The 16,037-nt window shown below is 43.0% G+C and overlaps 1 protein-coding gene across 9 annotated transcripts in view; it reads right to left on the bottom strand.

Moving 5' to 3' along the window:
* UNC5D (unc-5 netrin receptor D) overlaps nt 1-16,037 on the bottom strand; it is a 531,172-nt gene that overhangs the window by 41,131 nt on the left and 474,004 nt on the right. For all 9 annotated transcript variants that reach the window (XM_088021397.1, XM_028089446.1, XM_088021399.1 and 6 more), the window contains one exon: nt 14,826-14,910. In XM_088021397.1, the coding sequence (XP_087877523.1) occupies nt 14,826-14,910 (85 nt within the window). The remainder of the gene's footprint in view (nt 1-14,825; nt 14,911-16,037) is intronic.

Raw genomic sequence — 16,037 nt, 5'->3', positions numbered from 1 at the left:
AGGAAACTATCAGACAAGCCCAAATTGAGGGATGTGGTGCAAAAGAACTGATCCACACTCTTATAAAGGGTCAATGTCATAAAATAGAGACAGATGTAGGACCTGCTCCAAATTACAGGAGACTAAAGACACATGGCAATAGAATGTAATGAATGGACTTGGATTTTCATTTGCTACAAAGGATGTTATTCGGATAACAGGCAAAATATGAATAAAGTTTGTGGAGTAGATAATAGAAGTGTATCAATGTTAATCTCCCAGTTTTGAGAATTGTGCTGCAGTTATATAAGAGAATTCCTTTTTAGGATATACACACTGAAGTATTTAGGGGCAAAAGGACATCTTGTTCACAATGGTTCCAGAAATATATATGTGTGTGTATGCACACACATACACATATGGAGAGAGAGCAGAATATGGTAAATTAGTAAAATGTTAACCCTGGTGAATATAGCTGTGGGATGGCTGGAAATGATATTCTTGCAACTTTTCCTTACTTTTTAAAGATTTTATGAGAGAGAGAGAGAGTGTGCAAGTGGGGGGAGGTGCAGAGGGAGAGGGAGAGGGAGAGAATCTCAAGCAGACTCTGTGCTGAGCACAGAGCCCAATGCAGGGCTCGATCTCCCGACCTGAGCTGAAACCAAGAGTTGGACACTTAAGTGACTGAGCCACCCATGTGCCCCATCCTTAAGTTTGAAGTTGTGTCAAAAATAATTTTTTGAATGAATGAATGAATGAATGAATGAAGATAGATGCCCAGGGAAAATTTTCCAGACTTCTTATAATGAAATCAGCGGGGTCACTGACTACTGCATAAAATGTGCGTTGGAGGGTGACAGGTGCTGCAGCTGGTGGCCCAAGCTTGGCCACACCAGCCACATGGTAACTGCCACTATGCAGCACACATGCGCACACCAGTGGCCACAGAAGGTCACGCTCAACAAGGTCCGCTGCCAGGCGGCAACTGCGAACCACTGCAGGTCTGGAGGTGGATCTGTGCACATTTTGCTTTTGCTCTCAGTACTTCTTGACCTGATTCTGGACTGGTAATGTGTCACCCTCTTCAAGCAAATCAACTAGCTCCATATTTTGAGGTGAGATTTTCATTGTTGTTGTTGTCTGCCATGCTGCGCTTGGTAATTACTGCTCCCGCCTTTCCTCCTCATGGTCTATATTATAGATTAATGTAGGTTTGATCACCTTTACCCAGAGTATCACTCAGGAATGCAGGCAGGAGAATAATGATAGTTTTACTATGCCAGACCCTGGGTCGATACATAATTAAATCATATTTTAATGGAATAGACATAAAAGGCAGAGAGAGGGAAGCTATACTTAGTCTTAAGATTAGAGTTCAGAAAACAAGGTAGCTCCAGCCTCCTACAGTTTCCTGCCCAAGAAGATAGTTTTAACTCTTATTATTCTTTTTCTCTTTTCATTAAAAACCTCTTATGTTGACCTGAATGCTAACATGGCTGTGGATGAAAATCAAGATCATAAAATGACAGTGTGAGAGTTCTCCCCGCTCCTCTCTCTTTTCCATCCTTCCTTCCTTCTCTCTTATTCCTCTTGTTTTATTGGAGTCAGATACCTGTTGCATTCTCCAGCTCTGACCAGATCGTACAGCCAAGCCCCAGGAAAATGACGTCACAGAACCTCCTGCGGAGAGGAGCCCCTGAAAGCCAGCGTGGCTCATCAATCAACCCCAACACCGTTAGCAGGTCTCCTGAGGATTTTCATTCTATAACTGCCCTGTGTGAGTTAAGAAAAGACTTTTGGAAAGGGAGGAGGGCGAGGAGCAAAACAGAGGACAGAGAGAAGTTAAGCAAAATCTTCTCTTTGTCACCGTGGATCCCTCTTTCAGTGTTTAAGTGGTCTTGAAACTATAGAGTGGTTCAGAATTCTTTGGGCAGCTTATTGAAAATGATACTTGTGGATACCGCCAGTTAAGATTTTGATTCTGGGGATGCCTGGGTGTCTCAGTCGGTTAATCGTCTGCCTTCAGCTCAGGTCATGATCCCTGGGTCCTGGGACTGAGTGCCGCATGGGGCTTCCTGCTCAGTGGGGAGCCTGCTTCTCCCTCTGTCTGCTGCTCCCAGTGCTTGTGCTCTCTCTCTTTGACAAATAAATAAAATCTTAAAAAAACGATTTGATTCCATATTTCTGGGACAGGGCCCAGGAACATACACTTTTTATCTGTGTTCCTTACATGCAAGGTAGCCCTGCTACCTTGGACACTGGGATGTCAGGTTGAGGGGGGGTTGATTAGCAGTAACTGGAAATAATGCTATAACTCATCAAGCCATTATATTCCATTAGTTGGGGTAGGGAAAGGAGCAGTGAGAACAGTGGATTACAACAAGCAACAAGCACAATTCACTGAGGATAGAAGCATACGGCTCTACGATGAAAGGGTTTAAAGATCTGGGTCACCCACTCAGTATTATCTGAAATAGATCACAGGAGGGGAGATGACACGAGGGGGGCTGGGGCAGGAGGCGAATTACGTTCATACTGGAGTGCGTATCTGAGTTTGCTGAAATGTGAGCAATACCACACTGAGAGGTTAAACTGTTGGCATACATTAAACGGCTTTAGTCTACACACGCATGCATAGGTGTTTACCAATTAATATACTAAAGGAATCACAAATCATATGTAAGCCACCAGTTCTTAGACACAATTTAAGCCTCATCTTTCATGCAGTGTCGGGCTTGTGTTCAGCTTGTTTACCAGGGGGAGCGGAATGATGGCTCATTGAGATGCTTTACGGTGAAAGACGGGACAGGAGTGTGTGGGTCTATGCGGCACATGGCTATGACAGTTTTTCCATCTACCAGGTTGTCTATGCATTTACATCTTGAATGGGAAAAACAGACTCTTCTGGGGCAAACCTGAGTCCTATTTCTAGGATCACTTTCTTTTAGGCTGGAAAAGGACCCAGGAGTTATCAGCCCTGATACCATTATTGTTCAGATGACAAAACACAAGGCATGGCGTGGGGTGGAATGATATGGCCAAAGTTAGACCTCGCCTGTGACAAAGTAGGGACTAGATTCTTCTGTCCTGTTAGTGGTAGTGGTTGAGGGGTATGTGTGGGGGCAGGCAGGGAAAGGAACCAATATTCCCTGGGATACATTCCCCAAACCTGGCATTTCTAAGGTAAAACACTAGCATGAGAGTTATAAGGGTGTATTCGTAGGGACTGAGTCTTAGTATGATGGCAGGGCACCGAGGTACAGTGATTGCAACAGAAGCTTGGTGGTAGTTTCCCATTATAACTGTGCCACAGACTTAGTGGCTTAAGACGACCCAAACTTACTATCATGCAGTTCTGTAATCAGACGTCTTACTGAGCTAAAATGAAGGTGCCAATGGGGCCGCATTCCTTCTTGAGGTGCTAGAGAAGACTCCATTTCCTTGCCTCTTCCAGCTTCTGGAAGCCCCTCTTTCATCTGCCACTAGCAAAGCATCCTTACAACTCTGTATCTGACTCTGATACGCGCACCTTCCTCTTACAGCAACCCTTCCATGAGCCCACCTGCGTAACCCAGGGTAATTTCTCTCTCTCAAGGTCCTTAACCTTAATCACACCTGTAAAGTCCCCTTTGCCATGTAGCATAACATTCACAGGTTCAAGGGATTAGAATGTGGACACTTTTGGGTGTGTGGGGGGCATTCTTCTGTCTGCTACCTGGCTTTTCATGGCTTGTTCACTTTGAAGTTAGAATCTAGAGATCCCCCTGCTTCTGCCTCCTGAAACCCTGTTGTCTCCAAGACACTACACAACTGGACCAAGGTGTCAGTTAACTTTTGGGCATGCCCGTCCTCATTTCCAGAGTGAAGCTCCTTATCTCGTACACTTTATGGAGTCCTGGGAAGTTACTGTTCCTTTGTCTAAAGATGATAACCAAAGGAGTTAGGAGGTTGGTCATCTAGGTTTTTTCAAGGGCAGTGTGGATTGTCTTAGAAAGCATGGAGGCCAGCCTCAGTGTGGGCTGGTGTGTTCTCCCGGCATTTTTATTAGGCTATAACTAAGTGAAGTGGAAAGGATGATATATATTAAATATCTTAATAGGACAGGTTATTTCTACTTCCAGCATGGGCAATAAAAGAGATGGCACATACAAATAAAAATAATTACAGTATGTGGGGTTCCTTTACAATGTGCAATCAAACTCATGAACTGATGACTTTCCTCTTATTGAATTAAGGTGCACCTTCCATTCAGATCTATTAACAACATTCACAAACCATTGTTATCTTGTCAATGGCATCTTTAATTAAAGACTTCTCTGGACCTTTCTAATCACTTCACATTGTGAACTCACAGGGCTTCAAACGTACTCTGATGAAAATGATGGCAATTTTTATTTATGCATATTTGTTTGTGGACCAAGGGGGCATGGGGTGGAAGGAACGGTGAGGAGCGTGGTGTGGGGAAATTCTGTCCAAAAACAGATCATAAAACGACAGTGTGAGAGTTCTCCCCCCTCCTTTCTCTTTTCCTTCCTTCCTTCTTTCTCTCTTCCCCTGCTCTCGTTTTGGGGGTAATGGCATTCTAGTCTAACTGAAATGACTTTGTGAAGGAGCCTCTGTGATTTCACTGCAGTAAAGAGCACAGCCTTCAGCTAAAGGTGCATTAACCCTTCTAAGCCATTAAGATACCATTTGATTAACTGCCCCTTTTATCACACTGCATGGCACTGGTAGTGTGAACAAATTAATGTGTTTCCCAAATGGCAGCAATTTGCTTCCCTTGCACTAGCGGAAAGAGCCCCTTTGTTCCTTAGAAAGCATCTTCCCTCCTCAGCAGTTGCCTCTGCCTAATACACAGCTCATTAATGCCAGATCCCCTCAAAGGGATAGATGTTCGCCATTCCGATTCTTCCAGTAAAAATCTCTAAAACTCACTTAAAGCAACAAGCAGTATGCCAATCTATGACTGAGCATTGAACAGAACTAGTGACAGAAACAATCTGTTCACTTCTATCCATCACTATCTAGCAAGGGAAGCCTGACAGAGCTTGTTCAAGGTGGCCTAAGCCACCAGCCCAGCTTGACTGGTCACTGATCTACTATGAACGCGAGTCCACTGTTTGGACTCCATATAATATGCCTTTATAGTATAAATCATAGGCCCCAGTGTAAGGAGAGATCGAAGTAGACTCAAAGGAATTGATGCAGAGAGTCCTTCGTATCTGCACAAGGTTCTGATTTTAGAGTGGACGGTTAATGCATTTGCTATCACTGAATTGATCTTTCCTCCAAGTCTAGGAATGTGGTAGCAGTCAAAAAGGAACCCAGCATCATCTGGACAGAGCTAAAGCAAATTCCAGGGACTCTAAACAACTTGTTATTTATGCAATGAAAAAAATAAAGCCAGATGAAGGACAATAATATCAAAAGGTAGCATTTGTATGGTACTTTATACTTTGCACGAGACTTTATATATGATATATATGATGTCATATATATGATGTCATATATGATGTCACTTTATTGTCCTCACCAAAATCCTGGAATGCAGCTAATAATATACAAGATTTCTAGATGGTACAGTAGAGGCCCAGAGAAAGAAAATTACTTGCTCACAGCCATTCAGGCTGGAGATGTCCCGGGGGAGTTGGAACTCGAGCCTTCGGAATCCCTGTGTTCTCACTGTCCCCCATCATCTCCTTTCTGATCCTTCTCTACCTCTCAGGGGATGCCAACGACTGGATCTACACTACTTTCCTGACAAGTTATGTATGTTATCCGTTCACTTCAGTGAACTCCAGGACCGGCAGATTCTTACCCACCTAGGGAGGCAAAGAAAACAAAGGTGGGCAGAAGACTGTGCCCTGCACACAGCAGACAGGCAGGGTTTGTGCCCAATATCATGATTTTCTGCTCTAGGTGTATTTGCTGCCACACACTGTGGCCAAAAGCTGGACATGGGATTTTGATTAAATAGTTGTTTTTTTTCCTTGGTTATAAATTTTGTTTTTGAATTGTATTGATTTATTCTTTAATCAATTTCCTTTCTACCCCCTTTCTTGTAAGTCAAAGGGCTGTGTTTATTCCCTGGAAAGAAAGCCGAAGTGGCTCCTGGAGCAACTATTACCACAAACTCTCAGGTGACCGTCAGCTGGCAAATCTCTCTCAACTAGTTAATCATCAGTTCCCAAGGCAGAATTCTGGGAATCATCCTCGACTCCTTCACCGCTCACATTAACACGCCCCTCCCAATCTCTTGTGCACAACCAAAGACAAGGACACACAAAAGTAGAGTGACTCTAATTTATTGTCCAAACTCAGATACTTCCGAGGATGATGAAGGGCACTATTAATAACAGTGCTAGGAAAAATGAGGCATATTTTCACTGTGCTCCTAAGGAGTGTGCTGGTGTAAGGAAGATGTGAACTGGGGAGTGGTCATGGAGATAAAGAAGAAGATAAGATACCGAAAATGTAAATACGACTGGGTCTCCTGAAGCTGATCTTTCCTCCATCCCTATCTAGCAGGTAAATGTCAATTTCCCCTAGGCAGCAAATAACCCTCTACATAGTCTAGTCCTTATCACTCCTCCTTTTATATTTTCTGCAGATTTGCTTAGTTCCAAAATATATGATGCTATCTGTACCCCTGTGCCTTTCCACATTCTATTCCTGTTGACTGGAATGTCTTTTACTCACGTTCAGTTTTTAAGTCAATTGTCCCTTCCTCTTGGAAGCCTTCCCCGAGCCTTTAGACAGGGTCCATCCCTTTGCTCCTGGTTAGCATCTGTGTATCTCTGTCACCACATATATAATGCTGCAATATCATCAGTGATTTGAGTTACTGGGTTTGCTTTGGGGGCTTCATCTTTGGTCTAGTTCGGTGGTGTTAGGTGGCTCTAGTTTTCCTAGTGCAAGTTGCAAATGAGCGTATAATTTTTGACGCCCCCAAAACTTCACAGCCTACTGTTGACTAGAGGCTTTACTGAGAACATAAACAGTTGATTGATACATATTTTGTATGTTACATGCATTACATACTGTATGCTTATGATAAAGTAAGCTAGAGAAAACATGTTAAGGAAATCGTAAGAGGAAATACACTTATAGTGCTGTACTGTATTATTGGAAAAAAAAATCATAGGTGGACGAGCACCATTCGAATCTGTGTTTTTCAAGGGCCGGCTATATTTGCTAACACTTGTGCTTACTGGAACTGCCCATGGTAACAGGGTCCCTTGAAGACTTCTCCTTTTGATTCTATACCTACTAAAATAGTTTTATTTATTAAACAGAGGAGACCTAAAAACTAGTTTAAAAATTTAATCTTCCATCTGATTCAAAATTCCACCCTCACCCCCAGTACCCATGCACACAGACACACGTGGCCACACATGCATGCACACGCATGTCTACGGACCTCTAGATGCTTGATTCCCTCTTCCATGAGCTTATCCCCATGGCACTGTGATAGAGGGCAGGGATAGGAAAACACACCATCTCCTTACGTAACTACCTGTGACAGGGTGATAATATTTTCTTGGATGACTTAAGTGTCTTAAGATAATCCTTACTGGATTCAGTACTGATAGGTGGGGACGCCAAAAGGCCTCCCGGACAGAGGGTGCAGGTATTGGGACTGCAAACCATTGTTGTGAAGCATCGGTAGCTCCTTGTGGGTCTCAGTTACTTCTGCCAACTCGTCCCCATCTGGCGGCATCTTGACCCCGCTCTCTGACTTTTTTTGCCTCACATTGCACTGGCCCCTGGCAAACCTGTTTTCAATCTCACTTACCCTCCCTGGCTTGGGTCAATCTTCTCTACCCCTTGGGAGGATGGGGACCTGGGAATAACGGAAGTGTTCTTTGCCCCTCTCTCCTTTGCTTTAGCAGCATTGGACAAGTCAATGAGCTTATAAACAATAAGAAAATCAAATATCACTGTCCAGTTCTCCTGCAAATGGCCCAAATTTTGTGAGTAATTCTCTTGAGTCTATTCTCTTTGACTTTGGAGAGAGCAGAGGTGGCCATTTTTGATACCCTGTACTCCTCCAAAATAGGACTTATTTTCTCTCTTCTCGTCCCTTTCTCCTATCAATAGGGAGGGAGAGGACCTGGTGAGTAAGTGGGTTGGGGAGCAATAGTGTCCATGCTGATGAAATGATGCTTCTTGGAAGGTTTTGTGGTGAGGTGGGAAAATTAGCTTTTGGCATGCTCTGAAATGAGAATGTGGGGGCACTTCTCTCTCTTGCTCTTTTTATAAATGAGCTCTGAGCTTTGTCCATTTTTCAGAATACAGAAAAGGCCACTGTACCCCCCAAACATCATTCTGCTACATATATACAACCTCTGTCCTCCAACCATCACCTCCACCAGAAATAAACTCCTTACAGAAGGGATGGTATTTTATCCTGTTCTGTAGTATCAGACACATTTGGGGCTTAATAGTCATGGACTACACTGAGCTCTAATATTAACTGTGAAAACGTTTCCAGAAGTCCATAATATTTTTGCAGTGAGAGGGGGCAGTGTTTTTTGCCTGTGCTGGGGGATGGCTTGAGACGGGAACATAGCGGGTAGGTCCCCCAACCTGAAGAAGGCCAACAGAGATACAAATCAACCCAGAAGCTTTTAGCCAGGTTTTCTCCCCGCTGGCAATGTCCTGACCAGTAACCTGGTGTCAGTCAGGCGGGGGGAGTCAGAAGCAGGTGCTCTTGTTTGGGGGATCTCCACACAAACTGTAGTAGCCCAGTGGCTGGGGTTCCTTACCTCATGAGAAATCAGAGCTCTGGGAGGCCCCAGGATAGAGAATGCGGTTTCCTATTTTACTGTGAAGAGGGGTTTTAGAATGGCTTCAAATATCTGCTTTCACACACAGACTAGTCGACTGTAGGTAGATTCTTTCATTTTTACAGGTATGGCCATACATATCCAGGTTTTCTTCTTACTCTTCTAGAAGCGAGGTCAAACAGTCTAAGAGTGTTTCTGAGTGTTTATATCTTCTGGTAGGCTTATACGTGAGGACGTGTGTGTGTGTGTGTGTGTGTGTGCGCGCGCGCGCGCTGGTCTTGCTACTGTGGAGGCAAAGCTACAGGAAGCCATTCCGCAGGAGCGGACTTCACCGCAGTGTTTCATGGTGAGCCATTCCTGGGAAAGAAATTCTCTTCATTTCCCAGGGTGACTTTTGGTGTCTTCCTAGTCTCGTATTTGGTCTTACCTCATGCTTTGCTATTAAAACCGTAGTTCCATCAAGGCACCCTAAAAACAGCTAATGCTTCCTAATACCACCGTGTCTATTTTCCTGATCTTTACCCCAAGAAGCACTCACTGAGTCAGACCATTCGATAGCAAAACAAACAAAAAAAGAGAAAAAGTGGTTGAAATACGCTATCTGGGCTGAGCCCAAATTCCAAAATACGTGTCCTTTTGTAAATTCGTCAATAAGATCACTTATATTTCCAATTCCAGTTTAAGCATTTCGTCAGGGATATCCACATGACAGTGTAATTGGAAAAAGGAATGAGTGTTTGCCTTTGGTTTCGTTTTATTGCTTCTTGGAAGAAAGCTCCATATAATAATTTTCTGGTCCAGTTCTCTACTCTCCGACTGCGGGGTGGGGAGGGGTGCAGGAGCCGGGTGAGGGGCAGAGGGAAGGCTGTGCTGCATCCACATCGTTTTCTTATTGTAATCCACGTGGGGGGAGTCTCTGAAATGAGAGTTTTAATTCCCTTGCTGACACACCTACATTTTATAAAAAATTATCAAAACCCAGTCAGAGAGGATAAGAAAAATTTCCCCCCAAAAGCTCCTGTAGAAATGTTAACAACCACCTCAGATTCTTTCAAATTGAAGTTCGGGAAAAGAGAGAGTCTTTCTGAGACTGATCAGAGCTGGTTTCCTGCCCTCCAAAGGGGGGCGATAGGAAAGGAGGCCATGTCTAGAATTGAGCTAGCTGCTTAAACGCCCCGGATCCAGGAAGAGCCCAAGGGCTTCCCCAGCAAATACTTCTGGCAGCCCCAATTTCATGCCCTTGCCTTTCTGTGAGGCTGCTCAAGTTCCCGTTCCTGTGATGTCACTAAGCGTTCTCTAATTTGTGAAGAGGGCAGCTCGTGAAACCTAACTCTTTGTCCTACCTGTGCCCTGGCCTGGGCTACAGCTGGAAGGAAGCTGCTTAAGATAATGACTTAAAAGCAGGGAAAGGTATCTGGATTTAGCCGCTCTTACAGACTTCTCCCCCTGCCCCTCTTATGCTATGTAGATAACGGAAAATGTATCCCGGAGCTGGACACTGGGATACTTACTGCCCTTATACCTTTCTTTGCCTGGCTAATTTCCACTGATGTTTTAGACTCAGGTCAAGTGACAACTTCTGAAAGGTACTCTCTCCACACCCTGTCTGTGAGTCTATGCTTAGAACAGATTAAGGGCCATTTTGTATTTTTCCATGGTTTTCCATGAGATCCCCTATTGCAGTGTGGTTCCACATTGAGTTGCAAAGTAATAATGGCCTTCCCAAATCTGGGCCCCTCTGCATCTGTTTCATGATGTATTTCCATTATTAGGCATAAGCCTTGTCACACCCCAAATGTGCTTTACTGGACTCATGGATAACATACCTAACTGCGCCTTATGGTAGGGATTGTGATATAGCATTGAAATACATTATAAGTCAGATCATCTTGCTTTGGCGCCTAGTCTTGCTACACCCTAAATTGAGCTTACTGACTTTTCTTGGTGTTAATTTTCAAATCTATAAAAATTAGGATAATCATATTATTGTTTACTATATAGGCTCCATGTGAAGATGAAAGGATATACTGTAGGTAGAATGCTTTGTCAAATATAAGTGTAGCAATGAGGAAAAGAACACCTATTTTATCATCTTTTAGATTTTTGTATCACTGTCTACCATGCATTCCCACGATATCCCTATAAGGTAGATACCTACTGTTTTTCAGAGGAGGACACATCTGGGTTGCAGAGTTTTAGGAACTTCCCTAAGGTCACATGGATGATAGCAGTGGAGCTTAGATCTGAACCCGGGGCCTCTGATGCCTGGGCTCACACTCCTAGCCACTGAGTTCAGATGTTTCCTAACATTGTGTCTGCTGAGACTCAGCAATTTAGTGGGACATGTTTCCAGCCTCTGTGCTCTCAGTTCTATGATGTAACAACAGCAATTTCCCTGATGTACTTCTAAGAAAAATTCAACTTGATCCTGCCTTTCTGCCTTGCTTAATTCTCAGGGCTCATACAGAGCGATTCCAGAGATGCCCCATTCTAGGGGCCAAGAGTTGGAACGCAAAAGTCAGAAAGCTGTTTCTGGGGGCACCTGGGCTCAGTCATTAAGCGTCTGCCTTTGGCTCAGGTCATGATCCCAGGGTCCTGGGATAGAGCCCCGCATTGGGCTCCCTGCTCGGCAGGAAGCCTGCTTCTCCCTCTCCCACTCCCCCTGTTTGTGTTCCGTCTCTCGCTGTGTCTTTCTCTGTCAAATAAATAAATAAAATCTTAAAAAAAAAGAAAAAGCTGTTTCTGTAAAGGCTCTGACATCAGGGAGAGATGGCATCATTTAGTGTGTGAGCACTGCAGTTGTGGTCAGATAGCCTGAAGTCAAATCCCAGCTCTGCCAGGAGAGTAACACTCCCTTCGAAGCACCTTTGCTTCTTGGAACCTTCATGTTTTTCGATTTTTTTTTCTCCTCTCTAAAATTGCTACAAAATCCTCTTCTTTTGACATGACGGAAGACTAAATGAGTCAAATGCATGTGAGAGCACTTTGCAAGTTACATGGAAGCAGAGGTAATTTATTAGTTTTCCAAGAACGCAAAGCCCTCGTCCAGCAAACCATTTAATACGCATGTCTGTACAAAAAGCCAACAGAGATCATTTCCTAAGTGTTATGAGCAACCAGAGGTCCAGACTGCTGCACAGGTTGGAAGAGATTCATTAAAATGATAGTTCAAGCCAGACAGAGGAGGGACACTGAGGGAGAGTGACATCATTCCATTTAGTGGAAAATACAGAGCATCCTCCAGGAGGCTTCCCAGCAATAGAAGTAGGACCTCCGGAGAGGGCCAGGGTGCATAAATTCATACAATGAACCCCCTCACTTAAAACCTACCGGAATTTCAAGATACAGCCAGAGGAGCCTATTTGAATACAGGGGGTTATTTTAAGTCTGTGATTCATTCCACCCAGCCCTATCTCTGGGAATCTGATACTGAATTTGGATCAATGATTTCAGTGACAATTCCACTAAATCATCACCCAGCTATCTCAGAGATGTCACTCAGAAAAAGGCAACAGAAGGGTACCATCAATAGGAAAATGGAACGGACTTTAAATATAGTTTATAGCATAAAGAGGCTGTTTGGAAGATCTGACTGTAATTCTGGGTGTGGAAGCGACGGAGACTCAGAGGTTAAAGAGACAGAGCCATGCTGTTCCAGGTCTACGGATGGTGAGAAAAATAGGCCTTATTCTGAGCACAAGTTCAGCAGGACAGAGGGACAGCATAAGATGAAAATGGGTTTTTAAGTGACATCACAAAGGAAAGGTGACACTAAAGAGCGCTTCATTAATGGACTTTCGATTAACCACAGGATTAAAAGCTGCAGAACTTAGCTCTGAGCAGCCTCCTGTTAGGGGTGAAAAAAAATCACCAAGCTTAAGAAAAGTAGCAGCAGAAAGGCATGTGCTATTTTTAGTGTTTTAGTAAGTAGTTTGGAGCTTCTTTAAAGGGAATGAAGATTGCCAAGGAAGCTAAATGAGCAGTAGCCTGGGGACTGGTCATTTTCTTGAGAGCTAGGAACATCTGGGAAGGTTTGAGCAACATGAAAAGGAATGTGTGCCTCCTACAATTGTACTTTACCCTCCGTTTAATAGATAGGAAAATGCATACCTCACAGATCTGAAGTCCTGGATGAACTGTTCCTGTTGCTGTCCACTCCACCTTCCTGGACAGCAGTAATAAACTCACATCTTAGATACAGATGGACAAACCAAACCGGTTAACACAGAACTTACAAAGCTAGTGGTGGTCCAGGAGGCGACCACATCAGGCCAAACCTGTCTTTCAAGGTCTGTGGGCTCTGGCATGTTTTTAATATATTTCTCCTTATTTTATAATATTATAATTTTATAATAAAAAAATCTCCTAATTTTATAATAAAAAGTTATAATTATAATTGTTTTTAATATATTTCTCCTTATTTATAATATAACTCCTTATTTTATAATTTTATAATCCTATATTTTATAATTTATATTTTATAATTGCAGGACATCTCGAGTGATATTTCCCACATAAGTCCTGTCTGTTTAAGCCTTCTGGCACATTCTGACCTCCTCAGATGCAGCTTCTAGTAAGAGACAGGGATTGAGGTGAATTGTAAATTGGGTGCCTTTGAAAATGTGAACTAGCCCTAGGTTGGTTCTCACATAATGAGGTGGAAGACACTGGGTTTTGAGAGGAAAGGGTTGAATGTAGGCTCAGTGGATGGATTATAAGGAAGGAAGCAGGATGCAGGGGTGAAGGTTGGCAGGAGGCTGTGATTCAGTCAGGCTGACTGGATTCTGCCTCGTACTCGATCTCTGCAGGACGATGTGTTCAGTCAGCATGTGTGGAATGCACCCTGACCTAAATTTTAAAGAGGTATGGTTTCTCGTATAACTCATCCAAAGGGATAAAAAAGAGGCGACTCTTATCCAGGAAACTCCATTTTTGGGTCTGCTTAACTGAGATTCTGAATAAACTCTCCAAGCCCCTCTGCGCCGTGGTTGCCTCTATTTGCACGTGGAGGTGATCAGATACTAGCGTACCTTCAGGTGTGTAGGTGAGGGATCTAGTTCTCCAGGACTGAAGGAGACAGCACGAGAACAAACCACAGCACGGCCTACTCACAAGCCCTCCGAAAGCCTCGCCAACAGCCAGCTAGCAGAGCCTTTTCCATTCCTTCCAAGCTCTCTCGAGCAGAAAGTTAAAACCACTGGGCACCAACAAATCCTTTCATGGAGATAGCTATCAGAATCTGTTCAAACCATCTGTTTTCTCTGGCTTTTTTTCCCTTCCAGTGTTTTTCCTTCATGTGTTCTCTGCTCACAACAAAAAATCTAGCCTAAAATAACCAAGATGTTAAGACTGAAAATGCCAGAGGGATCCATCCAGTTTATGAGAGAGATTGCTTTCTAAAGCAGAGCTAGGTTTATCTTGTGTGGAGGAAAGCAACATTTCCGCAAATATTATACTTGCGCTAAGAAAATAACCAACTACTTTCATTAAAGACTGTGACAAGATTTGTATTTGTTCATGTAATTGAATTTAATGCTACTGAAATGTGTCAGACCTGAAAGCTATTGCAGTGTAGATGGTATTTTAACATGGAGGGAAGATTACCTGAGAAATCCTAAGCCAAGAGCATGTCTTGTGCTGACCTGAAAAGGTCACAGGTTGGTCATTCTCAGCATTTGCATAATGCCTAGCACCAAAGAGCACCTCCTGGGATGATTTTTTTTTTTCTTTTGAGAGGAAGACTATGTGAGGCAGTCAATATTGACGGAGGGGCCCTGCTAATGACTTGCCTATGATTCACACGGTTTTATATTTGGTGTCTGCAGTCAAGAGGTCAGTGACCTAGATTAGTCACCCAAAATTGTGGAGCTAGCTCTGTGTGTTTTCATTTTATCCAATAGTTTTGCAACTGTTTTTTTCCTCTATATAGTCAAATAACTCACAGATCTTAGCTGTACACCTCCATGCCAAATTATCTTAAAAACCTCAGATTTTCTGCAGTCGCTCCATGTCCATATTTAAAATGTCATCAATATGCCACCCTTCTCTGTCTCTCACCTGGGTTCACCTTGGTTGATGGACATATAGATCTCCCATGAATTCTCTTCTGGGATGGCCCCATGTGGTATGAGTAAACTCACCCCTAAAACAGAAAGAGCCAAGAGGTTATTCATCGATTTTCCAATGATCTTGAAGCTCCACAGCTGAGCACCTTACAGATAACCCGCCCCTCTTTCTCTCTCTCTCTCTCTCTCTCTTTCACACACACACACACACACACACACCTCACAGCAATTTATGAAATCCTGATCTTTGTAAAGTTTATAAAGTTCAAGATACTAATGGAGAAAACATTGTTTCCCAACACTGACATAAAGAGGAGCATGTTATTCGACTGTGTACTCAAATTCGCTTTTTATTATTTAGAGTCTTCCCAGCATTTTTTAATTCTCTTAAAAGATTGGGTGTCCTGAGACCAGGCACTATCAAACATGTCTGAATATAAGAGTTTATCAGTGTATTGGTTAATCTGCTGCAAAATTTCAAAATGTATTCCTGTAGCTCATCTCTCTCCAGTCATTTCCTGAAAAGACATCTGAGATGGTGGGCGAGCCCTCTAATGCTTTGCTCAGGCCTTGTATGAAATTGTCTTATAAATTATGCATCTCAAAGTAGGTTTAAAGAGGTGATAACAGAGTACTGTATTTTGTCAAGAAAACTGAAGGGAAAAAAAAAGCATGGATAAATTTAGGGACATTGTAGGTTGTTGTATAGCTGGTATTTGTCCTATATTTGCAAACCGAAGCTAAAAACAATGAGAGTTAAAGGTGCTGTAACCATATTCATGTTGGTGTCAAATCAGAGAAAAATCAGTAGCCTAACTTTAGCAAAATCCTATAACACAGGGGAGGGAAGGCCCAGGAAGGCACATCACACTGTGTTTGCAATATCCTCTCCCTCTTCTTATCTATATTTCACTTTGGCCAAGAGAGAGGAATCTAGAGAGGGCAGAGATTCTCTTTAATGTAGCTTCTTGTTTATAAAAAAGAGATGAGATAGAGACACAGTAAGACCTTTGCAAAATAAAATCTCAGGGCATCCTCCTATTCTTTGAATAATACGGTTTCCACCTTTCCCCCTTCCATTAGAGCTGATGTAATTGCACAGAAAGCTTTTCAGATTGCTGATGGTAATTTACATCTAGAGATGGCAGGATTTCCTGATATCCTTCTACGTGCCTGTTAGCTGCTATGGAATCAAGGAATGCAA

Source organism: Eumetopias jubatus, unplaced genomic scaffold (genome assembly GCF_037043125.1).
Source record: "Eumetopias jubatus isolate StellerSeaLion01/CBP00866 unplaced genomic scaffold, mEumJub1_p1.0 scaffold_2, whole genome shotgun sequence".
NCBI lineage: Eukaryota > Metazoa > Chordata > Mammalia > Carnivora > Otariidae > Eumetopias > Eumetopias jubatus.
Note: the sequence above shows the minus strand (reverse complement) of the source record. Positions and strands in the feature narration are given on the sequence as shown.